The sequence below is a fragment of the Pituophis catenifer genome, unplaced genomic scaffold (assembly GCF_029215685.1).
Source record: "Pituophis catenifer annectens isolate HBS135680 unplaced genomic scaffold, rPitCat1.0.hap2 SCAF_8, whole genome shotgun sequence".
NCBI lineage: Eukaryota > Metazoa > Chordata > Lepidosauria > Squamata > Colubridae > Pituophis > Pituophis catenifer.
This window is the reverse complement of record NW_027256888.1, coordinates 75,853,362-75,880,240: the sequence shown is the minus strand read 5'-3', so window position 1 is coordinate 75,880,240 and position 26,879 is coordinate 75,853,362. Positions and strand designations below refer to the sequence as shown.

General features: G+C 41.9%; 1 protein-coding gene across 2 annotated transcripts in view; it reads left to right on the top strand.

Annotated features, from left to right (window-relative positions):
- SEPTIN11 (septin 11) overlaps window positions 1–26,879 on the top strand; it is a 129,913-nt gene that overhangs the window by 61,583 nt on the left and 41,451 nt on the right. For both annotated transcript variants that reach the window (XM_070948712.1, XM_070948711.1), the window contains exons 2-4: window positions 3,618–3,732; window positions 15,348–15,543; window positions 23,448–23,634. In XM_070948712.1, coding sequence (XP_070804813.1) covers window positions 3,618–3,732; window positions 15,348–15,543; window positions 23,448–23,634 — 498 coding nt within the window. The remainder of the gene's footprint in view (window positions 1–3,617; window positions 3,733–15,347; window positions 15,544–23,447; window positions 23,635–26,879) is intronic.

The window sequence follows — 26,879 nt, the reverse complement described above, 5'->3', positions numbered from 1 at the left end:
TATTCATGTTTATTGCTTTCCTGCCTCACCTGGAATAAACCACAGTGATCCCAAATGGTGCTTTTTTTAAAAAAAGCAACTGGACTTTCTTGTTATACTTTGAAGACGTTTCGCTCCTCATTGAAGAAGCTTCTTCAGTTCTGACTGCTGAAGAAACTTCTTGGATGAGAACTGAAATGTCTTCAAAGAATAACAAGAAAGTGCAGTTGCCTCTTGAAAAAAGCACCTTTGGTATAACCATGACCTGGATGACTGAGAATCTCCATAGAAACCACAGTCATCTTTAGCGCTAGGAAAACTGTGGAAGAATTAATTTTGCCTGCTCCATGGAGCGCGATGTCTCAGTGATGAAAGATGTTGAGCTTGTCAGTGGGTTTGAGACCCAAGCAATGTGCGACAAGGTGAGCTCCCGTTACTTACCTCAGCTCCTGCCCGCTTAGCAGTTTGAAAGCATGCAAATGCAAGTAGATAAATAGGTACCACTTCAGTGGGAAGGTAACCACATTCCTTGCACCTTGGCATATAGGTATGATGGCCACATGGCTGTGGACATTGTCTTTAGACAATGCTGGCTCCCTCGGCCAAGAAATGGAGATGAGCACTGGGCCCTAGAGACAGATACGATTGGACAGGGGAAACCTTCATCTTTTCAATATAAATGAGGTTTTAAAGGGACAATTCTATTGTGGTCACTCTAAGAAAATGGGAAAAAATGCAACAGAAAGAACATAAACATGAGAGCAGGGAAAAAGAGACCTTATGAATATTTCCTTTGCAAACAGACAAAATGCGCAGAAAGAAACTTGGTTAAATGTTTGGCAGTCATGTAGTAGTAGATTTAGTAGATCCATGGTGAACTGCTATTTATAAGGATGCTTGGCAACCGATATGTATTTATGATGATTTCAACATCTTGGGGTGATAGAAAGAGAGGGGGGGGAGAGAGAGAGGGAGAGAGAGAGGTGAAATCCAGCAGGTTCTGTCGGAAAACCGGTAGCGGAAATTTTGAGTAGTTTGGAAAACCGGCAAATACCACCTCTGGCTGGACCCAGAGTGGGGTGGGAATGGAGATTTTGCAATATCCTTCCCCCAGGATTGGGGAGGGAATGGGAATTTTGCAGTATCCTTCCCCAACCAAGCCACCCCCACAGAACCGGTAGGAAAAAAAATTGGATTTCACCGATGGATGGAGAGAGAGAGAGAAAGAATAACTTTATTGTCACTTGAAATGTACACTAATTGGCATTCATTAAAATGGAATTTTGTTGCATACAGCTCCCAAAGAATCACCACTTCCAATATACACTACAGTCATAAACATAACAAAATAATAAATAAATATAAAATTATGCACATACTCACATATATTATATGACATTGTGATGTATGCGATTGCCATTTTCACCTTCCCAGCTGGCTTCCAACAAGCAAAGTCAAAGGGAAAAGCCAGATTCACTTAGTAACCATGTTTTTCACTCAACAACTTCACTTAAATCCCACAGCAAAAGAAAGGCCATAAAATGAGGCACAACTCACTTAACAACTGCTTGCTTAGCTACAGAAATTCTGGTCCCAATTGTAGTCATAAGTCAAAGACTACCTTCCCCTCCTCCCACCCTTTTAATTTTAATACTGTTGTTATTTTTTTGCTTCATTACATTATTTTAATGTGTAGTAGTTTTAATGTTTCTAAGGTACCCAGAGTCATCCTCTAGAGAAGATGGGTGGCACATAAATTTAATGAATAAATATTAAATAATAATAATAAATAAAGCATTCTGGTTTGGATTAGAGGAGGCAATACATTGAAATGCCACAACTGTGTCTTAAGTAACCTGCTCTTTGACGCCCCCTGGAGGTAAAAGGTAAAGGTTTCTCCTGTCCAGTTGTATCCGACTCTAGGGGGCAGTGTTCCTAGCTGAGGGAGCCAGCGTTGTTCGAAGACACTTCCGTGGTCACGTGGCCAGCATGACTATATACCAAAGGCGCACGAAACCCTCTTACCTTCCCACTGAAGTGGTACCTATTTATCTACTTGCATTTGCATGCTTTCAAAGTACTAGGCGGGCAGGAGATGAGACAAGTAACGGGAACTCACCTTATCGCACATCGCCCGGGTCTCGAACCCAGGATGTCAGCTTTTCACTGACAAGCTCAGCCACTTTAACCACTGAGCCATCGCGCTCCATGGAGGAGGCAAAATTAATTCTTCCATAAACACTAGTTTTCCTGCAGCAAAAGATGACTGTGGTTTCTATGGAGATTCTCCGGTCATCCAAGCCATGGATGCATCTTTATGATTTATATTATTTAGTTTCCTAGCATGATTTTGATTGCTTATTTAGTATCCTATGACTATCACTAAGTGTTGTATTTTAGGATTTACGATAAATGTGTTTTATTTTTCCTTCATGTACATTGAGAGTTTATGCACCAAAGACAAATTCCTTGGGTGTCCAATCACACTTGGCCAATAAAGAATTCTATTCCTATTCCTATTCCTATTCCTATTCCTATTCCTATTCCTATTCCTATTCCTATTCCTATTCCTATTCCTATTCCTATTCCCACTCCCATCCCCATCCCCATCCCCATTCCCTTTCCCTATTCTACTCTACTCTACTCTACTCTACTCTACTCTACTCTACTCTACTCTACTCTACTCTACTCTACTCTACTCTACTCTACTCTACTCTACTCTACCCTACCCTACCCTACCCTATCCTACCCTACCCTACCCTACCCTACCCTATCCTATGATTATTTTGTCCTATCAACTGAATGCTTTCTCCTTACATTAAAAAAAAAGAAAAAACCTTAGAAAAGCATTGTAACCTTTGAGACACATTGTGGCATGATATCTTTTCCTGCCAGCAGTTTCCAAGCGCTTCCTTTAATGCAGGTCACTACATCCTTAAAAGTCTCGGGGACCACCCTATAAGCATGTTGTTTTAAATTTGTCTATCATGAACATATTAGATAACAGTCATTGCTACAGTTTGGGATTCCCATGTCCTAACCGCAAAATGATGCATAAAAAAACATTGGGTTATGATGATACTGCATAAGGAGCGCCTATTAAAATTCGGAGAAAGTTGGGTTATGAATGTTTGTGAGTCAATAGCATTTCAAATAATCATGTCATCTCCAGTTTACTTAGCAATCAGCATGAATCGAAAATGGATCCTGGAGTACAAATTGGAGGTGATAACATAAAAATTGGTTGCTTGCTGGAACAAAGTTGGGGTAGTCCTCAATTTAGGACCACATTTGAGCCCAACTGTTGCTAAGCAAGACAATTATTATGAGGCTTTTTTTCTGAAGCTCTGTTTTGGAGGCATTCAGAGGAAGAAAAAAAAGGCTCTGAAACAGAGGTTTCAGAGACTGAAAAAAAAAGCAAGGCACAGAGCTCACAACCAACAAACCCATTGCTAAAATTCACCTCTGGGAACAGCTGATTGGGGATATTCCGGGAGGCCGATCCACCTGCCAATCAGCTTTTTTCTTATTTTCCTCCCCAAAAACTAAGGTGCGTCTTATACTCCGGTGCGTCTTATATTCTGAAAAATATGGTAGTTCTGCAGAGGCCTTCAAACCTTTTCTCTTTGGACTTGCAGAATGACGACCTTCGAAATCTCGCCTTGTCAGGCCATGTCGGCTTCGACAGTCTCCCTGATCAGCTGGTGAACAAGTCAACCTCACAAGGTTTCTGCTTCAACATCCTTTGTGTTGGTAAGTCCCACTTTTGAGACACCACTGAAGCAATTTTCTGCAGTAATTTCCAAATGCAACAAGCTGGGTTTGTGATACGGAATTCCTTCCTCTTAAAGATAACCATGTGTAAGACAGGAAGCACCGCTAAGAATATATTAGCAGGATCTGTGCCAACGCCTGTGTTCACCGGAAGGGCAAATGGCAACACGTCATACATATAATACCAATTACATCATTATGGTACATAATTTGCATCATTTGCAAAATCAAACTCCTTCAGTGTTCAAAATGTGACATTTTCTACATTTAATTTAATTTAATTTAATTTAATTTAATTTAATTTAATTTAATTAATTTAATTTAATTTAATTTAATTTAATTTCCAATTTATATACCGCCCTTCTCCCTGAGGACTCAGGGCGGTGTACAGCCAGAATTAAGAACATGAAATACAAATATTAAAAAACAATTAAAAATATATATAAATTTGGCCCTAAAATTAAAATCACAAACCAATTAAAACGTTTAAAAAAAATTCTTCTTAAGCCAGCCCGGCTTGCTGGGAAAAATGGGTTTTAAGGGCACGGCGGAAGGCACTGAGGTCACCCCAATTTCAGTTCCTTTGAAACTATTAAATTTTTCTGACAGGCAGTCCTTGATTTAGGATCACAGCTGAGCCCCAAAATTTATGTTGCTAAGCAAGACAGTTAAGTGAGTTTTGCTCTGTTTTACGACCTTTCTTGCCACCATTGTTAAGTGAATCGCTGCAGATGTTACGTCAGTAATACGGTTGTTAGGAGAATCTGGCTTCCCCATTGACGTTGCTGGTTGCAAAAGGTGATCGCATGATCCTAGGATAGGGCAGCCATCATAAATACATGCCCCTTGCCAAGGATCTGAATTTTGATCACATGACCACAGGAACGCTCATAATTGTGAGAAATGGCCACAAGTCACTTTTTCCAGTGCCATTGTAACTTCGGGTGACCGAATGAATGGTTGTAAATTGAGAACTACCTGTAATTGTTGGATTCCCAGACTTTTGAAGTTTGGAAAACTTCAAAAGTTAGGTCAGTATCCTTATGCACTCAACTTGAATTTGCTCTGCCCTGAGTTAATTTTGCTGTTGACTGCCCTAACTTTCTCAGCTTAGTCCTAATGTTTCAAACTAGGCAACTTTAAGATGAGTAGAATTCAACTAAAAGAGTGCAGAGAACAGCAACAACGAGGATTAGGGGACTGGAGGCTAAAGCAAATGAAGAACGGTTGCAGGAACTGGGCATGGCTAGTCTAGTGAAGAGAAGGACTAGGGGAGGCATGACAGCAGTGTTCCAATATCTCAGGGGCTGCCACAAAGAAGAGGGAGCCAAGTTGTTCTCCAAAGCACCTGAGGGTAGGACAAGAAGCAATGGGTGGAAACTGATCAAGGAGAGATTCAACCTAGGAATAAGGAAGGATTTTCTGACAGTGAGAACAATCAACCAGTGGAATAGCTTGCCTTCAGAAGTTGTGGGAGCTTCATCACTGGAAGCTTTCAAGAAGAAACTGGGCTGCCATCTGTCAGAAATGGTGTAGGGTCTCCTGCTTGGGCAGAGGGTTGGACCAGAGGACCTCCAAGGTCCCTTCCAACTCTGTTATTCTGTTAACTTCCAGAATTCCCCAGCCAGTATGAGGGGTTAATACTTCTGCCATTATTAAAAGACTAATATGGCTTCCCCTTTTAAGAGACACAATTCTGACCGTCCACTGCTGAGGTACAAAACAAAAACACTCTAAAAACAATGAAAGTAGAGGTGAAATCCAGCAGGTTCTGGAGAACCGGTAGTGGAAATTCTGAGCAGTTTGGAGAACCGGTAGCTGAAATTTAGAGTAGTTCGGAGAACTGGCAAATACCACCTCTGGCTGGCCCCAGAGTGGGGTGGGAATGGAGATTTCACAATATCCTTCCCCTGCCACGCCCACCAAGCCAAGCCACGCCCACAGAACCGGTAGTAAAAAAAATTGGATTTCACCACTGAATAAAAGCAAAGTGATTAAGGTATAAAAACCTAGCATCCCAACCAATTTCGGACAAAGCAGCTAGCATCACCATTTCCAATCAACCTCACCCCATTTAAGCACATAGAGATTATTTCTAAGCATAAAAACTTTCAAAAGTTCTCTTCGGCAAATGTTATTAAGCCCTTGTGATACAAGAATTCAAGCGAGTGAACTAATTTCCGTTTGCAACTAGTATATTCATATGTACATCAGGGCCAAGACTTTTCAAAACTGTTATTCCAGCTTTATGGGGCTCTGGAATGGAGGTCAGCACCTTCCCTGATAAAGAAGGAATCTACAGCAATGCATTATTTACATAATGGTTTCCTGACTGGTTTATCAGTCTGAGAAGCAAATTCTACAACCTAAATTATAATTGCAAAGCAGCATCTGGATTTTGCTGCTTTTAAAAGCAGGGGCTGAAGTACTACATTTTAAAATGCCTCCTTGTATCTAAGCCATCTTTGGTTTAGAAAGTTGGGATAGTACAGAGAACAGACTTTTTCCTTGATGTTTTAATCTTCTACATGCAAATAATTTTATTCTTGTTAAATGTGGGAAGCATTTAAAAAAATGTAATAATTTACTAGAGTTTAGAGTTTTGTCATATTCCTCTACTTTAATATATTATAGAATAGGAATAGAACAGAACAGAACATTTTATTTGTCCAAGTGTGATTTGACACACAAGGAATTTGTCTCCGGTGCATAAGTGTACCACAAGAAAAATGGGTGATGTAAGATATTCTCCAGAACATATTTGAGCGTTTTAATCATATGAATATGTTTTAGATTCCTAAAGAACATTGGGAGTTGGATGTTTACAGGTAGTCCTTAACTTACAACCATTTGCTTAGTGACCATTTGAACTTACAATAGCGTTGAAGAAAGAAGCGTACATTTTTCACACTTACGACCGTTGGAGCATCTCCTTAGTCACGTGATCAAAACTCAGATGCTTGAAAACTGATTCATGTTTATGACGGTTGCCATGTCCCAGGGTCATGTCATCCCCTTTTGCGACCTTCTAACAAGCAAAGTCAATGGAGAAGCCAGATTCACTTAACAACATGTGCAACTAACTTAACAACTGAAGTGATTCACTTAACAACGGTGGCAAGAAAAGTTGTAAAATGGGGCAAAACTCACTTAACAACGGTCTGGCTTAGCAATGAAAATTTTGGGCTCAATTTTGGTTAAGGCGAGGACTGCTTGTATTTTATGTTTTTTTAGACACTAAAAGTTCAATTTTGGAGCTAGAAAAGGCTGATTCTATGTAATGTACAAATTACATTAAAGTGCACCATTTTTTTTGCAGGGCTATTTAGAAACGGCTAGTTCTGAGGAAATTGGCATTTGATTGCAGCCTATTCCATGTGTGTTAGTTGAAGTCATTTTCCAAAACTTTTTCAGGCTCTCAAGATTATATTTACTGCTTCTTCATTCACATACATTTGCGTTTGACTTTTGTATAAACTGACTGCTACATTTGATACTGTATCCTGAATTTTAACTCATGGTTTCCTCGTGATTGCTCGTGCAAGTTTTTTTTTTCTTTTGAGATACTGAAACAAATTTAAAGTTGGGATCAAAGTCACTGTGCCAAACAAAGAAGCTATGGAATATCCAAATCAAATGTCTCCAGAGATTTGAGTGTCTCTGGAATGCAAAAAAGTTGCTTCCTCCCAGCAACATTAGTCTCTTCTCTTCTCTTCTCTTCTCTTCTCTTCTCTTCTCTTCTCTTCTCTTCTCTTCTCTTCTCTTCTCTTCTCTTCTCTTCTCTTCTCTTCGAGTCAAGCTATTCTCCAAAGCACCTGAGGGCAGGACAAGAAGCAATGGGTGGAAATTAATCAAGGAGAGAAGCAACTTAGAAATAAGAATAAATTTCCTGACAGTGAGAAACATTGATCAGTGGAACAACTTGCCTCCAGAAGTTGCAAATGCTCCAACACTGGAAGTTTTTAAGAAGATATTGGATAACCATTTGTCTGAAGTGGTGTAGGGTTTCCTGCCTAAGCAGAGGGTTGGACTAGAAGACCTCCAAGGTCCCTTCCAACTCTGTTATTCTCCTCTCCTCTTTCTTTCTTTCTTTCTTTCTTTCTTTCTTTCTTTCTTTCTTTCTTTCTTTCTTTCTTTCTTTCTTTCTTTCTTTCTTTCTTTCTTTCCTTCCTTCCTTCCTTCCTTCCTTCCTTCCTTCCTTCCTTCCTTCCTTCCTTCCTTTTTGTGGTTAATCTGCTGCAAGCTATATAACCAAGTAGTTTAGTCTTCTAACTCCTCGGTGTGACTGATAACTGTCTTGAGACCTCTTGCATTCCTGAAAAACCATTTTTTGTGCGCAAGAGTGAAATAGTTGATCTCTGCCCTTTCTTTGGCAGAGATGAGCTATTCCCATTTCTGTCCCTTTATCTGATATCTGATTTGTTTTTACAGTAAAACTTCGTTTATTTCTTTAGAAAGAGACCAACATTGACTGAAGCCTTATGCGCTTTAAAACATTTAGCCTGTGGAGACAGATTTCATTGTTGAATTCCTCTCTCTTTTTTTTTCCCCCAAATCAATGTTTAGGGGAAAAAATAACAGAAATTGCACTTAGGGATATTTAAGGCATGCCAGGAAACTTCTGATTATAATGATGTGAAGCTGACAAAAATTAGTTGCCTTTTTTCCTCTTGCCATTCCTGTTCTTTGGCCAAATGCAATTTTGGAAACACAACTAGCAAAAGATGAGGAGGTCTGTTCAGTGCAATGTCATGACAAACAAAAGTTCAAGAGCCAGTACAGTTGGTCCTTCACTTATGACCGGTCACTTAACAACTGGTTGAAGTTATGACAGACCCTCCCAAAGGTACTTACAATCGTTTCTAAAATTCTGATCAATTGTTCCTCCTACACAGACATGTGACATTTATGACTATTTGCGGTGTCTTGTGCTCGTGTGATTGCAATTAACAACACTTTTTGTCAGTTTCCAGTATCTTGAGCTGGTTTCAGGCAAAAAATGACCCTAGGAATGCATTGCATCATTTAATGACCTGGGCATTCATGTAACAACCATTGTATTTACTTAATGAATTCTGCTAAACAGTGATAAACTCCCTGCTTTGCTTTTGCTGAAAATCAAGATTTATTTCCATTGTTTTTGGCAAAAATGCCCCATTACAAACAGTGGGTTTGCTTTATAACTGCTGCATTCAGTTATAATTGCAACAAAAAAGTCATAAAATCAGATCGGTCTTGTAGGTGACTTTTCAACCGTCCTGACTTATAACCATAATGGACAAGCTTCATTGTGGTCATATAATTGTTAATAAAACAAAGGAGATCATTGTAGATTTTAGGAAGAGCCGGCATGGTCCTACTCCACTCAGTATCAAGGATGCAGCTGTAGAGGTAGTTGACAGTATTAAGTATCTGGGGGTACAGATAACTAACAATCTGAACTGATCTCTCTGCACGTCATCCTTAGTGGAGCATGCAAACCAGCATCTGCATTTCCTGCATCTCATGAGGAGAGTACATCTTTCTCCTTCTGTGCTGGCCACTTTTTACAGAGGCACAATTGAGAGCATTTCAACAAACTGCATTCCTGTTTGGTTTGTTGGCAGCAGCGCCTCAGATAGAAAGTCCATACAGAGAGTGGTGAGGACAGCAGAGAAGATTTTAGGAAGCTCGCTTCCTGTCATTCAGGATACTGCTTCTGAGTGCTATGTGCTTAGAGCTCAAAGCATTGTTAGAGACCCCACATACCTACTTTACGGTCTGTTTCTGTTGCTCCCCTCTGGGAGGAGGTTTCGAAGTATTTCTAGCAGGACTACCAGGTTTTGTAACAACTTTGTTCCCTAGATCATCCGTCTGGTAAACTTGCAAGTTTCATTTTTCTCGCCATGTACAGGTATACATCTGAACTAGACTGTATTGTTACTCTGTATCATATAATATATCTGGGTATATGCATAATTTGGTATTTATTTATATTGTCATGTGTATGTAGTGTATATTGGCGGTGGTAACCCTTCGAGAGCTGTATGCAATGAAATTTCATTTTAATGTATGCCGATTAGTGTACATTCAAAGTGACAATAAGTCTAAGTCTATATATCCTTCTCAAAAGCTCTCAGCTGGAAAGTTTTAGATGAGTGGACTTAAAAGGGTTTGTCTCATCTTCAATCTTAATCCAGTCACTATGGTGGTCATAAGCATGAAAGCACTTAATTTCACATTTTCACTGTCGTAATTCACAGGAGCTGTAAACGGCAGCAGAAGAACAGTGGTGTGGCATCTGGAAATTCTCTGGAAGCTTTTAAATGTTTTTGTGTACAGTTTTATAATTCAGTTTTCCTTGTGTAGTTTCTCATCATAACAACCCCTCAAAGTGTCATACAGATTGCAAGGCATATGCACGCAAAGCCGGGTCCTGAAATACATTCTTTTTTTCTAGGATGTCCTTAAAAAAAAATCTTGGTACCAGCAATTTATTTTATTTCCTGTTTGATCAGAGAGGGGTTGAGAAATTTTTTTTAAAAAAAATTGCTTAAGGAGACAGTTATCTACTGCTTCTTCAAGAAGCCATAGTTGAACCCTTTTTGGACAAGGTTCTGGAGAAGGTGGTGGGCCTATAGCCGTGATGGCGAACCTATGGCACACGTGCCACAGGTGGCACTCGGTGCCATATCGGTGGGCATGCAAGCTCAGCTCCCGCCACCTGATTTTTGGGCCTTCTGGGCCACCAGAAGTAGGGAAACAGGCTGTTTCCAGCCTCTGGAAGGCTTCGGGAGGGTGGGGAAGGCCCGTTTTTTCGCTTTTCCCAGGCTCCAGAGCCTTTCTAGGAGCCTGGGGAGGGCTAAAATGGCCTTTTCCACACACCCCCGGAGACCCTCCAAAGGCCGGAAAGTTGGCAAATGGGTCATTTCCGGCCTCCGGAGGGCCTCCATGGGGGTGGGGAAGGCCATTTTCACCCTCCCCGGGCTCCTAGAAGGGCTCTGGAGCCTGGGGAGAGCAAAAAAATGGGCCCACCGTGCCATCTCGTGCACGGAAGGGGAGCACGGGGGGGGCGTCATGCGCGCATGCGCAGGGGGCATAGAATTATGGGTGTGGGCATGAGGGCGGGCGGCCCCCCCTACTCCCCTCACTTTGGGCACATGATGGCAAAAAGGTTAGCCATCACTGGCCTATAGCTTCAGAAGATTCTGAGGGAAACAGATTATCTAAAACAGGGGTATCAAACTCAAGGCCCATGGGCTGGATCCGGCCTGCAGAGTGCTTATATCTGGCCTGGAAATAACAATGGACCAGCGCGTGGTGCCTCTGGCAGCCAAAACAGGGCATGGGGAGAGGCATGTACCCTCTTTTTGGCCTGGACGGCCACCTGTAGCATTCACGGGGTCTGCATGTGGCCCCTGCGTGCCCCATTTTTGGCCTGGATGATGGCCTGCAGCACTCTGGCAGCCAAAATGGGGTGCGGGCGCCCGTGCGCAGCCCTCCCACACCTCGTTTTGGCCAGCAAAATGCTGCAGGAGGCCGTCCAGGCCGAAAACAATGTTACGGTGTGGTGGGTTGGGCTGAGAGAGAGTAATTGCCCTGAAGTCCCCAGTTAGCTTTCATGCCTAAGGCGGGACTAGAACTCACAGTCTCCTGGTAATTGGCCCAAAATCACCCAGCTGGGTTTTTTTTTTTTTTCATGTCTGAGGCAGGACTACAACTCACAATCTCCTGGTGATTGGCCCAAAGTCACCCAGCTGTTTTTTTTCCCATGCCTAAGGCAGGACTACAACTCACAGTCTCCTGGTGATTGGCTCAAGAGCTCACTTTCATGCTTAAGGTGGGACTACAACTCAGTCTCTTGGTGATTGGCTCAACAGCTCACTTTCATGCTTAAGGCAGGACTAGAACTCACAGTCTCCTGGTAATTGGCCCAAAGTCATCTAGATGGCATTTTTTTTTCCCATGCCTAAGGCAGGACTACAACTCACAGTCTCCTGGTGATTGGCTCAACAGCTCACTTTCATGCTTAAGGCAGGACTACAACTCACAGTCTCCTGATGATTGGTTTAAGAGCTCACTTTCATGCTTAAGGTGGGACTAGAACTCACAGTTTCCTGGTAATTGGCCCAAAGTCACCCAGCTGTTTTTTTTTTCCATGCCTAAGGAAGGCTACAACTCACAGTCTCCTGGTGATTGACCCAAAGTCACCAACTCACTTTCATGCCTGAGCCAGGACTAGTACTCACAGTCTCCTGGTTTCTAAGAAGTAGCCACTAATCCATATCAGCTCTCAGTTTCTGGTAGTTTCAAACTGCTCTCTGAGGGATTGGAGATAGAAATCCATCATATGGCAAATACTCAGGCTTCCTGTTCAGAAATATCTATGAATTTAAACATCTCTTGCCCAATTGAACTAGGCAGATCAGTCTAAGTTCTAAACATGATTTGGTGAGAAATGAATGTACCGGTTTTAGTATTTCCCAGATCTACTAAATAGGCAAAATAAACCACATTTCTTTGTGCCAATATTTGTCTTTTGTATGCGGATTATGGAAATGTGCATATTTCAGAGATTTTTCGTAGGAAAATTTCTTAGAAAAATGCCAGTGGATAGGGGATGACAAATCTTCAGGTTAAAACAAATGAAATGGGTAAATGCAAATTCAACAGATTCTGCCATCTCTATTCCAGCATAAACCTCACTGAATATGGTGGGGGGGGGGGTGTACTGAAAATTACATTGTTAGCAAACATGAATAGAATTGTATTGCATTAAAAGTTCTCTTGGGCTGTTGGTGGATTTTCTGAAGGCAATTTTGTTAGCTAGTTTAGGAAGTGAAATTGTGGGTCAGCGGGAACAGGAAGGCTTTGTAGGGTCTGCTAAACCCAAAATATGAATTTCGTATTGGATAAGGCAGTTTAGCTTTACAAGAGAAAGCGATTTGCAAATATTGGTGGTTTTTTCTTCTGTTGCAGACCAAAACCCAAAGATTGTAAAAATAAATAAGGGAGATACCCACAATCTGAAATCTATACTTTTAAGTATGCTTTTAAAAAACGTTTTCCCCATAAACCATAAGTTACGGTGATTAAGAGTGTATCCCCATTGCTCATCAATTGATATCTTTGTTGTTGTGTTGGTTTCAGAGTGAAGCCTGCCATGAAAAGCAGCTGATTTCCTTCTTCAAAAAAAATGTGACTCTCCTTATGCAAAGACGAGACGTATTGTAGAATGTCGGAGCAAAACGCAAATTGCATTTGTGCGTTCTGTCGCTCTGCACTCGTGATTTATTTTTTTAAAAACAAAAATCTGACATTTTAAACTATTTTTTTTTCTTGGTAGCTAAACATAGGTTTGGAATGGAAAGTGTGGGAGGAGAATGAATTTAAAGGGGTAATTGGAAATGGTTTGAAGGAGTAAATACAGTGTAGTCCTCAACTTCCGACACTATTCGGCCCAAAATTTCTGTTGCTAAGCGAGACATTTGTTAAGTGAATCACTGCAGTTGTTAAATTGGTGACATGGTTGTTACGTGAATCTGGCTTCCTCGTTGACTTTGCTTGCCATAAATATGAACCAGTGGCCTAGTGTTTGAATTTTGATCACATGATCAGTGGTCGTAAGTCTGAAAAACAGTTGTAAGTCACTCTTTTAGGGCTATTGTAACTTTGAATGGTCACTAAATGAACGGTTGTAAGTTAAGTGTGTTAAGTGTGTTTTGTCTCTTGCTAGAGACAAAATGGAAAACTGGAAATTGCCGTTCCTTTTGATCTGTTTTATTTAGTCTCATTGAGCCTTCATGAATAAGCAACAAGACCAATTCCTGCTCCAAAGATGCATGCAAATTGTTCCTTTTTCCTCTTTTTTTAAAATCTGGATTGGCACCATATTGTAAGGAAATTGGGAATATTAATCCTGATCTTCCAGAGCAGGGGTCTCCAAACGTGGCAACTTTAAGACTTGTGGACTTCAACTCTCAGAATTCTGGGAGTTGAAGTCCACAAGTCTTAAAGTTGCCAAGTTTGGAGACCCCTGTTCCAGAGCAATTATACAATCTGGGGAAATATTCTGAACCAAAGTACAAAACTACCATTTTTAAAAAATCCACTCTGACATCACAAGTCTAAAACGATCATGTCTTCTACTTTCAATTATCATCTACTCTACACTGACTTTCAATTTGAGTTAAACGTGTTTACGTGGAAATGATCCAACAAGAACATGTTTACATTCTAATCATGTGCTTTGCAACAAGAAATACAGTTAATTTAGATTAAATGTCTGTTCCTACCAGATTTCTTGTCTGTTCCGTCCCAAAATTGTAGTTTCTGTCTCTTGTGTTATGTTTTCATGCTAGTAAAGAACAAATTTTTAGCAATTGTACTTGGCTGTAACTTCTGTCTGTAATTTAACTTGTTAGCAGAAATGCTATGCCGTGCCAAAAATATTCACATACTGCAGGTAGTTCTTGATTTACAACCACAATCGGGAACCAGAATGTTGGTTGCTAAGCAAGGTCGTTGTTAAATGAATCACGTCCAATTTTTGACCTTTTTTTTTTTTTTTGCTACAGTTGTTAAGTGAATTATAGGTAGTCCTTTACTTATGACCACAATTGGGATCAGAATTTCCACTGTTAAGCAAGGCAGTTAAGTGGAGTCACGGCCTATTTTATGACCTTTTCTGCTATGGTTGTTAAGCAAGTCATTGCATTTGTTAAGTCAATCATGTCAATATGAGGTGAATCTGGCTTCCACATTGACTTTGCTTGTGAGGAGGTTGCAAAAGGAGATCCTGGGACACAGCAATGGTCATAAGTACGAGTTACCTGCCAAGCGGCTGAATTTTGATCACATGATCATAGGGATGCCGCAAAGGTCGTTAAGTGTGAAAAACAGTCATAAGTCACTTTTTCCAGTGCCCTATTTAACTTTGAATGGTTGCTAAATGAACTGTTATAAGTCGAGGACTACATGTATTAGTACCCATCTCGTTTCAAAGCGACTTTGGGTGGCTTACAGCATTAAAAGCATTGATGACTGTTAGAAAATGACTATTACCTAACTTGTTGGGTTGGCAATATATAAACCCTCAATATAGCTTTAAGACTGCTGTACTGCATCATACTGTGTCCTGATTGGTTAGCTCTGTAGCCAGTGTCCTTAAGAGGGAGCTAGAGACATTGTTTGTTTCTCTTTGCTGTTCTTGCTCTCTGATATCTCTGTATGCTACTATTTGCAAATCCAGAAGAACAGTTTATTGTGAATGACTATGACGACTGGTAAGAAGACTTTGTTATTGGATTATCCCTGGACTGTCGTTTTGCTATCTCCTGCTTTATATGTGTATGACCTGGACTGTTTATTGGACTGTGCCTTACTATTTCCTGAAAGTAAACACAGCTGAGTGTATCTCTGTGTTGGCTGTATTTATTCGTAATTACTCTCAATTGCTTTCATCTGCACACCCTTGCTATTCAAGGGTTACTCTGCGAATTCCTTAACAATGACTTTAGTATTCTTGCTATTCTCTTAGAGAGAACATCCAGTTCTTCAAATGAAGCAGAAACTTTTGGGATTGGGATGTCCTAATCTAGATGTCTTTTTTCCAGGGGAAACCGGCATTGGCAAATCAACCCTCATGGACACGCTGTTCAACACGAAATTCGAAAGCGATGCCGCCACCCACAAGGAGCCAGGCGTACGGTTGAAAGCAAGGAGTTATGAACTTCAGGAGAGCAACGTCCGTCTCAAGCTGACCATTGTCGATACAGTGGGATTTGGAGACCAGATCAATAAGGATGACAGGTAATGTGAAAGATGATGATGATTCATTCACAGTCGGCAAGGCCTGTTCAAACAGTTTATATTTATCAACACAGACCTTATCTCGCTTGGAAAGCTGCCAGGTAACTAGTTTCCAAACACAGTACAAGGCAAAACTTGGCACAGAGTCTCTCAGAGTCACGGAACGAATGAATTGCTTCCTGCAAAAGCCCACGCCTTGTTTGCTCCTCTTTTATTTCCTGTGGGAGGGGCCAATCTCCAAGGTGTGGTTTTACTTCCAAGTCGACCCTGCTTTCTGAGTTGTTCTGGCAGCTCTGTGCATGCACACACTGGGAACAGGCTCCAGCTCTTCTTCTGCCTCACTGCTGTCTATCTCCCTCTCTGCCTCCGACGCAGAGCCCTCGTCCAAGCTTTCCCCAGCCCCCAAGATTGGCCCATATTCAGGGGTGGGTTCTACTTATCTTTACTACCGGTTTGCAATGGGGTCGTGCGTGCGCGCTTGCTTCGCTCGCGCATGCGCAGATCACTTCTGATGACATCAGGGTCAGTGGGTGGAGCCTCCCACCGGTTTTACTACCGGTTCTATAGAATCGGTCCGAACCGGGGGCAACCCACCACTGTCCATATTCCTCCCCAACCTCCTCACTGTCCAACTCTGCTGCCAACTCGACTGGCCACCGGCGGCCCACAACAGATAATGATGGTATCTATTCAGTCATGTCCGACACTTGGTGATTCTGTGGGCCAGGGCTCTCCACATCTTCTGATCCTGCACTACTTCTTTGACCCAAAGTTGCCTTTTCAGGAGGGACTTTCATGTTTCTTGTCTACTTCGCATCTGATTTAATCCGGGAAGGGTAAGCAGCAAGCTTTCCTTCATCTGTCAAGATCTTCTTTGTTAAAAAGGCACCCTCTGAAGGTGATATAAATAGGCAAGCTGCTATCCCAATAGGCCTTGACACAATCGAAGGCTTGTTTCAAATAAACATTAGCCAAAGCTGGCAACCATAGTTAATCTCCTTTCATAGTTGCTTTAAAAAAAAAAAACACCTGTGACGTCTAAACAGCTGCTAATCAAAGATGGTGATTGAATCCTATATTTGGAAAACCTTCATAACAGTAACAGAGTTGGAAGGGACCTTGGAGGTCATCTAGTCCAACCCCCTGCTCACTCAGGAGACCTATACTAAGGATTCGAACCGCCGAACTGCCGAGCTTAGGTTGCTGAGGTTGTTGATCGAAAAGTCGGCAGTTCAGCGGTTCGAATCCCTAGTGCCGTGTAACGGGGTGAGCTCCCGTGACTTGTCCCAGCTTCTGCCAACCTAGCAGTTCGAAAACACCTAAAAAATGCAAGTAGAAAAATAGGAACCATCTTGGTGGGAAGGGAACAGCGTTCCTTGTGCCTTTGGCATTTAGTCATGCTGGCCACATGACCACGGAGACATCTTCAGACAGTGCGGGCTCTTCGGATTTGAAACGGAGATGAGCACTGCCCCCTAGAGTCGGGAACGGCTAGCACATATGTGCGAGGGGAACCTTTACCTTTACCTTTTAGCACAGTGTAGGTTTATTTCAGGCCTAAATAAAAATACTCATTTCAACCAATGGTGATAATTTAAAAGTTATCTTTTTGGGCATCTCTTGTAACTTTGAACAGTCGCTAAGCAATTGGTCATAAGTCAAGAACCACCTTTACCATTCTTGCATGTTTCTTCTCAAATGAGTGAGGTTTGTGGGCTGCCGAAGGAAGATTGGATGAGTTCATGTCATCCTTCTTCCGTCTCTGATAGAAAGGGCCTTGTATAAATTATGTTTAATGCAAAGTGAATAAGATTTGCAGTGCAATAGTTACCCAGCTAGATAAGCAAGCTCGTTCCATATATGGTGAGCCAAAACCATTCTTTTTTTTTTTTTAATGTTTTCGTTTGTGCAGTGACCCACAATTTGAAATCTCTTACTTTGCTTGTCTTTATACTAGACCATTCTGGTGTAAAGAAAAAGATTATTTCCACACAAGCACACTGTGGGAAATGTGGATTTGTTTCACATGGATTTGAAAGTTTATAGCCTACCTAGTATGTTGGGTGGTTGAGTTGATTTTAGCTAACAGCCGGACTATTTTAACAATTCTGACTGATTTTTCCTAAATAGGGAATAAGTCTTTCACTAGGAATTTGTGGAATGTGTGGTTTGGGGGGAAAAAAGGAAGAAATTCAAGATGCGTCATTTTAAGACCGTGGAAGCATAGAATGGGAAAGTGTTGGGTGGAAGTCTCTCTCCCTCCCTCCCTCCCTCCTCTCTCTCTCTCTCTCTCTCTCTCTCTCTCTCTCTCTCTGTGTGTGTGTGTGTGTGTGTGTGTGTATAAAATAGCATGGGTGATCTCTAGCAGATCCTGTCTTTATTAGTTTCATTCCTCTGTGAAATTTAGCATTCTTTTCTTTTTCTGCCATCAGCTTTCCATGCTTCTCCAATACACGTATATTTTGGAATAAGGAATACTGTGTGAGCAAATCAGCTTTTTCATTATTATTACATTGGATACCAGATCACAAAATCATCACTGGATTTCATTGGATCCTGGGTTCACACCGTATCGGCTGATGCTCTGGTCTGTTATCTAGTTGCTTTCACAAGATCCATCTAGGCCTGTGATCAGACTTTATCACAGGGTTGTCAAACTCGATTTCATTGAGGGCTGCATCAGGGTTGTGTTTGACCCTGGGGAGTGGTGGGGGGGTTCTGGGGGGCGTGGCCAGCTCGATGTCACTCGTGTTGGCCAGCCTGTAGTGGCTCGAGGGCTCTGCCAGAGAAAACAGGCTCCCGAGCTCCATTTTTGGCTGCGGCGGCCTCCTGCAACCCTCCACCAGCAGAAATGGAGCTTGGGGGGCCCCTTGTAAGCTCTGTTTTCGCTGTCAGAGGCACAGCGGGTCCCCGCAGGCCAGATCTAAGCACCCCACGGGCCCCCAGTCTTGAGTTTGACACCCCTGTTTCTATTAGACTCTCTGAGGCTCTGGAAAGAGTGCAGAAAGGAGCAACAAAGATGGGGGCTGAAGGCTAAAACATATGAAGAACGGTTGCAGGAATTGGGTGTGTCTAGTCTTGTAAAAGAAGGACTAAGGGAGATATGACAGTAGTGTTCCAGTATTTGACAGGCTGTCACAAAGATCAGGTGGGGGCGAAACTATTTACCAAAGCACAAGAAGGCATGACAAGAACCAGTGGATGGAAAGCTAATTAAGGAGAGAAGCAACCTAGAATTAAAGAGAAATTTCCTAACAGTGAGAACAATTAATCAGTGGAACAGTTTGCCTTCAGAAGTTGTGGGTGCTTCATCACTGGAGGTTTTCAAGAAGAGACTGGACAGCCACTTGCCTGGAAGGACATAGGGTCTCCTGCTTATGCAGGGAGTGGAATAGATGACCTCCAAGATCCCTTCCAAATCTGTTATTCTGTGTTGTGTCACCCTTTTGTGGGAATGCCTCAAAGCACATTCTGCTATGTTTCTGTTTTGTATGTGAAATTTATTTTCTTGAGCATCTCTTCAGTTCTCTTGAAGGGAAGAATGCCTGGTCGTTTTGTCTCTGGACAAGTTCCACGGCATAATAAATAAGTCTGGTAGAGTCTGGGAAGCCAAAAGATTCTGCTTTTCAATATCAAAAGCCAAAAACAGATTTTTTTTCGCCATGAATTCAGATGGAGTTTAAGTATCATAGGTTACTCCTTGTCTTTTCCCATGATTAATAAAACAGTAGACAATTGAACAAATGGCATTTGCAGATAAACATGAATTATTTCCTAAATTTGCATTATATATGCAAGTTATGACCCGTTTTATGACAAAAACGGGATGCACAATCACAGGATGCTTCTTTTTATAACAACATGGACACATTGTGTCATCTCCAGGGCTGTCTTGTCTTCTTGTAGAAGATGCTTATAGCGATCTTCTAAAGCAGTGTTTCTCAACCTTAGCAATTTTAAGATGCAAGGACTTCAACTCCCAGAATTCCCCCCCCCCCCTTTTGCTGGCATGCCAAAAATTGAGCTTCAAATTTTCTGTTATGGAATCTAGAAATGAATTATAACACTGTACAGAGCAAGGGTCTCCAACCTTGGCAAGTTTAAGACTTGTGGACTTCAACTCCCAGAATTCCTCAGCCAGCTTTGGGGTCTCCAACCTTGGCAAGTTTAAGACTGTGGAGTCAGTTGCCAAGTGTCTGAATCTTGATCATGTAACCACAGAGATGCTACAGTGGTTGTAAGTGTGAAAAACGGGCAGACGTTGCTTTTTCCAATGCTTTGGTAACTTCGAATGGTCACTAAACGAACTGTTGTAAGTCGAGAACTACCTGTATCGTTGCTGCAGGAGCAAGGTGAATTTGAACTCGTGAGTTGGACCTAATATCCAGAATAGGTTAAGCTCTCCAAGCCAATGAGCTGATTGAGGCTGCGGAAGATCTGACTTTGGACTGTGCATAGGGCAATGTCCGAAATTGTTGCTTATTCAGATTTGAGCATTTCTAACCACAAGATGAAGTCCAAGAAGGGACAACTCAGTCACATAAATCTATTCTCCTATTTTATGCTGGGTCAGCTTCTGTTATAATTTCAGCTGCATCCTATAAAACCTTCCTTATCTTTAAACTTGGAATTCACTATAAGCCCTCTTCATTCCCTCAGTGTAAAGTTTCTTCCTTGTTTAATGCTGACGTGGGGGAGATTGGGAACAGCTGTCAGAAGATGCTGGCAGTTTCTTTTTAAAAAAATTCCAATGAGATGCCCTGATAAACAGACCCTGAATCAGAGCATCCTGCAGCTCATTAGGAGCTATTTGGATACGAAGAGTTCATCCTCAGTTGAAGAGCCAGCTGTCGCAAAAATGTTTCTGAAAAAGAATAGCTCACTGGCCCCCTTAGTATACAAAGATGCTCACGAACTGTGTAGAAAGTTGTTCAGAAGCAGCACATTACTAAATGGGGGAGAGGACCAGACTGGGCCCGAGGGCGGTGGGCCCGAGGACGCCCGAGGGCGGTGTCAAACACATCATTAGTCTGGAATCTCTACACCTCCATAAGAGGCCTAAATCCAGCTCTCCTTAATGTTTAGTTTAGTTTAGTTTAATGCGATTTATATGCCGCCCTATCTCCAATGGACTCAGGGTGGCTCACAACAATAAAATGCACAATTGCACATTAAAACAATATAAAATTAAAAGTCCAAATTAAAACTATTTAAAATCTATTAAGAAAACCCCCCCATCAGTCCAGGCTGCGAAACAGCCAGGTCTTCAAATCATGGCGGAACGAGCGAAGGTCAGGGGCCATCCAGAGCTCCAAAGGAAGTTGGTTCCAAAGGGTGGGTGCACCCACAGAGAAAGGTCTCCCCCTGGGGGTCGCCAGCCGACATTGTCTGGCCGACGGCACCCTGAGGAGGCCCTGTCTGTGGGAAAGCACCGGGCGATTGGAGATTGTTGTTAGCTGCAGGGGGTCCGACAAATATCCCGGGCCTAGACCAAGAAGGGCTTTATAGGTGATAACCAGCACCTTGAACCTCACCCGAAGGGCAACCGGTAGCCAATGCAGGTCGCGCAGGAGGGGTGTAACATGGTAGTGTCGGGACACTCCCATCACAACCCGCGTGTCCTTTGACTCTTCTCCGGTGCCAGTTTGCTTTGACTGTTAGTAGTTCAGATTCTTATGTAGAGCTATTATGAAATAAACTTGTAGCACTTTTGAACTCTATCCTCTAATCCAGTGTTGAAATTCAGCCGGTTCTATCCGACTCGGGAGAACTGGTAGAGCCAGCGGTGGGAGACTCCACCCACCCAGCCGGATGTCATCATGTCCCGTTTTTTACCCTCCACGCATGCGCAGAAGGCTCTGCACGTGCGTGGAGGAGGTGCGCGGTCACATTTCCGAACCGGTAGCGAAGGTAAGTAAATTTCACCCCTGCTCTAATCCTTGCCTAGCACTTCCTACGCCTCGGTTCCCAAAAGGCTGCGGCCTGGCACTGGGCCATGGCTTGGAGGTTGGGTACCCCTGCTCTAGCCTATCCCGGTTCCTTTTTTTTTTTTTAAATTAATTACATTTCTTAGTGCTTAATAAACATCGTGTTGTCTGGGTATTTAATTTGCTTAACAATACTAATCTTAATCGCCACCCCTTTTTTCCAACCACTGGTAGAATGAATTCCATGTTCGATAGTATTCCGCGTCTTCTTTCTGCCTAATTTTCAATGTCAATCTATCCATTTCTGCACAATCTAGTATCTTCTTAATTATCTCTTCATCTCGCGGTGTTTCTTCATTGTTCGAATGTTGTGCGGATATAATCCTCGCTGCTGTTACAACATGTAATATTAAATACCTACTTTTCTTATCTAATTTTTCTGATATTATGCCTAATAAAAACAGTTCAGGTTTAAAATGTACATGTTTCCTTATCATCTTTTCTAGCCACCTGTGTATCTTTGCCCAATTTTTTTTTGTTTTTATCACAAATCCACTATATATAATAAAATGTGCCCGTCTCTTGTGAAAATATTTACAGACCCCTCACATCCTGGACATAAACGGTTTCAACTCCTATCCTCAAAACGACGCTATAGAGCACTGCACACCAAAACAACTAGACACAAGAACAGTTTTTTCCCGAACGCCATCACTCTGCTAAACAAATAATTCCCTCAACGTTGTGAAACTATTTACTAAGTCTGCACTACTATTAATCTTCTCATCTTCTCATCACCCATCTCCTCCCACTTATGACTGTAACCTTGTTGCTGGTATCCTTACGATTTATATTGATATTGTTTCCTGATTGCTTATTTGTACCCTATGACTATCATTAAGTGTTGTTCCTTATGATTCTTGATGAACGTATCTTTTATTTTATGTACACTGAGAGCATATGCACCAAGACAAATTCCTTGTGTGTCTAATCACACTTGGCCAATAAAAAATTCTATTCTATTCTAATAAAAAATTCTATTCTAATAAAAAATTCTATTCTATTCTATTCTATTTTGATTACATTTCCAGCATTTGCTAGACATATTTTTAAACATTTTAGCTAACCTAGCAGGTGGTAAATGCCATCGATAAACATTTTATATAAATTTTCTTTATAAGAAGTTGCCATTGTTATCTGTCCTTTTAACTCTATCTTGGTTCCTGACTTCTTGCACCTGACCATTGAGATGACATCACCTGTTGTTGAGCAACTATGATTAGCATAAATATATGTAAATATATTTAAATGCCACACGATTAGCATAATATGTAAATGTTGTTCCCATGTGGGTTGTTCGGAGTCATGAATACAAATAATCCTCTATTTAAAATTGTATTGGAACCTGTCCATTATGGTCGTAAGTCGTGACAGTTGTAAAGTGGATTGTCACATGACCAGATCACATTTTTTACAACTTAATGGCAGTTGTTAAGCAAATGCCACAGAAATGAAGGGAACCTATTGTTCACTATGGGGCAGTTTTGCCAAAAATAAATGGCAGTTTACACCAAAAACATTGTAGAATTGGATATTGCAGATGACTATATATATAGGCCAGTTGCCAAATGCCATCACATGATTGGGACAGTGGTGGCCATTGGAACTTTGGACCATGTCATAAGTACCCCTGGGGAGATCCGTCATAATTGTGAACGGTTGCTAAGTGACCAGACGTAAGTGGAGAACTAAGTGAGCAAACTGGGCCAGTTTCCCGTTCTTCTGATCTGTTTGATATAGTTATTCAAGATGGATGGGTAGCAGAGGAAGTTAAATCCCATTCAACACCTTTTATAATCCCAAATCAAGGAGAATAAATAATTCTACTTTACTTTGCTGCATGGAAAGATATGTTAGTTAGAAGCCTGTTAACAATGGCAATTGCTCCTGTTCTGAATGTGAATTCTTTTGTTTCAGCTACAAGCCCATTGTGGAATACATAGATGCACAATTCGAGGCCTACCTGCAGGAAGAGCTGAAGATCAAGCGGTCCCTGTTTAATTATCACGACACCAGGATCCACGCGTGCTTATATTTCATTGCCCCAACTGGGCACTCGCTGAAATCTCTTGACCTGGTCACCATGAAGAAACTCGACAGCAAGGTACTGTTCACCTAGATGAGATAAGAGTTCAGTTCTTGTTTTATCATCACATAGTTAATCTAGACCAGAGGTCTCCAACCTTGGCAACTTTAAGACTTGTGGACTTCAACTCCCAGAGTTGAAGTCCACAAGTCTTAAAGTTGCCAAGGTTGGAGACCCCTGGTCTAGGGAAGATCCTTGTTTTCCGAAATGAAGATGGAATTTGGAAGGTGAGGCAGAGTCTGAGATTGGTTTTCTTGAGGAGGGGGTGAGCCAATGCCTCCTTAAGAGGCCAAAGGGACATGCCCCTCTCTCAAGGTTGAACTAATCATCACCAGAAGCCACATGTCCCCCACCAGGCAGCCTTAACTATGCAGGAAAAGTATGCATCTAAGAAGCAGGGGAAGTCTTAAAGACCCTGTCCATTTTCTCAGGTTTAAACTGTTTCCAGATAACAGATTGAAACTGGGTTTGTTTTATTTGCCACTCTGCAGATGCTTGTGTTCCCAAAGGTATTCTTCAAAATAAAAAATGATCCTGGTAACTGGGGCTGACACTTTAATTTAAGCTGGTCCAGAACGCAGCAGCGCGGGTAGTGACAGGAGCAGCATGGCGCTCCCATGTAACACCGCTCCTGCGTGAGCTGCACTGGCTCCCGGTGGTCTTCCGGGTGCGCTTCAAGGTGTTGGTTATCACCTTTAAAGCGCTCCATGGCATAGGGCCTAGCTATCTTCGAGACCGCCTGCTGCTACCGACGACCTCCCATCGACCCGTGCGCTCCCACAGAGAGGGCCTCCTCGGGGTGCCATCAGCCAAACAGTGCAGGGGGAGGGCCTTCTCTATGGGGGCACCTACCCTCTGGAATCAGCTGCCCCCAGAGATAAGGAGAATCCAAGACCTCAGTGCCTTCCGCCGTGCCCTTAAAACCCATTTTTTCAAGCAAGCCGGGCTGGCTTAGGAAGAAATTTTTAAATGTTTTAATTGGTAGTGAGTTTTAATTGGGCCAAATTTATATATCTTTTAATTGTTTTTAATATTTGTACTGCATGTTTTTTAATTTTGGCTGTACACCGCCCTGAGTCCTCAGGGAGAAGGGCGGTATAGAAATTTAAAATAAAATAAATAAATAAATAAAATAAATAATTTGCAAAAAAAATAATTTCTGAAATATATTAAAGCCCAGGTGAGGCTGAGCACCTGATAGGTCTGAAGGGAAATATCCCCAACTGCAGTGTTGCTCCCTAGAGCGTATTCAGAATTATAGCTAAAAGGTGCATCATGTCACTTCAATACAGGGAGTCCTCAACTTACGACAGTTCACTTAGTGACTGTTTGAAGTTACAACAGTACTGGAAAAAAAGTGACTTATGATCATGTTTCACACATATGACCGTTGCAGCATCCCCATGGTCATGAATCCCACATGTGATCAAAATCCAGATCCTTGGCAACTGCTTCACACTTATGACCGTCGTTGTGTCCCAAGGTCATATGATCCCCTTTTGCAATATTCTGACAAGCAAAGTCAAGGGGGGGAGGTAACCAGATTCACTGAACAAACCATGTTACTAATTTAACAACCAGTGATTCGCTTAATAAAAGTGGCAGGAAACGTTGAAAAAAGGGGGCAAAACTTACGTAACAAATTTCTCACTTAACAACATAAATTTTGGGCTCGATGGCGGTTGTAAGTTGAGGACTACCTGTATATATTATTTATTTATTTATTCGGTTTGTATAGCTGCCCATCTCAAACAAGTGACTGGGAAGCAAAACCTCCTATGTCTAATTTGGAAAAGCAACACAGATTCCAATGGAATGTTTCTGCCAAGTTGTAATGGCTTCAATTTCCCAGCAAGTATGTGTTGATTATATTTGGAAATTACTTTATGAGATAAGCAGCTTGCCAAAACTTTTTTTTAAATGGTTACTTGTTTGGATTTAGTAATTAGTTGAACAAGCTTGCACAAAATCTCAGTTGTGTCCTGGGCCCCCTCTGGCGTGGTTATAAGAAACAAAGTGGAAAATTTTCTTCTCTTGTTGACTTCTGATACACAAACACAAGGCAAGATGTGATTAGTATTTCCTATGCTTTGTGAAATAAATTTAAACTTAGTACATGAACTTCGATGCCGTGGAACAATTCTTGGAATTTACTTTCACAGCGATTCTTATCTCCTTCCTTTAAAATAGTTGCTAATAGTTTATGAGGCGTATAATATTTCCTGTATAAAGCATATGCTATAGAGAGAGGAAATAGGGAATTGTGTTACTCTACTTACTTTGTTTGCAGCTGTCTTCTATATGCATAGTCCTTGGCTTACGGCCACAAATGAGCTCAAATTTTCTGTTGCTAAGCGAGACATTGGTTAAGTGAGTCTTGCCCCCATATACCTTCTTTGCTGCTGTTGTTAAGTTAGTAACATGGTTGTTAAGTGAATCCGGCTTCCCCATTGACATTGTTTGTCACAAAAGCTGAACACGTGATCTTGGGACACAGCGACGGTCATAAGTATGAACCAGTTGCCAAGCATCTGAATTTTTATCACGTGACCATGGGGATGCTGCAACGGTCATGCCATTTTTCTCCCCCCCCCCAGAGCCATTGTATTTTTGAACGGTCACTAAATGAACTGTTTATAAGCCGAGGACTGCCTGTACTCTGAAACGCAAATTAATGGATCTGATTTTATGAATGCTGCCATTATTGGAATTTTTTTAAAGAAAAAAATGAAAAGTGTTGTTCTGAAAAGTGTTAAAAAAATTTAAAGTGTGTCTGATAGGAGGACCCTCTTCATTTTATAATGCAAATTTCATCATCCAAATTTGACAGCTTGACTATGAACTAAATAGGTAATTGAGGTAAATAAATTAAGAATGTAAGACTCTAGCACAGGGGTGTCAAACTCAAGGCCCGGTGCTTAGATCTGGCCTACACGGCTGTCCTGAAAACAACGAAGAACTGACCCGTGGTGCCTCTGCCACCGAAAACAGAGCTCCGGAGTGCCGGGTGTGGCCCTCCGGAGCTCTATTTTCACTGGCAGAGGGTTGCAGGAGGCCATCGCAGCTGAAAATGGAGCTTGGAAGGGCCACAGGTAGCCCTCCCAAGCTCCGTTTTTGCTGGCAGAGGGTTGCAAGAGGCCATCGCAGCCGAAAACAGCTCAGGAACCCATTTTCTCTGGCAGAGTGCTCAGATCACCACAGGCGCCCCTGACACGAGTGACATTGAGCTGGCCACGCCTACCCTGGCCACGCCCCCCCTCGAG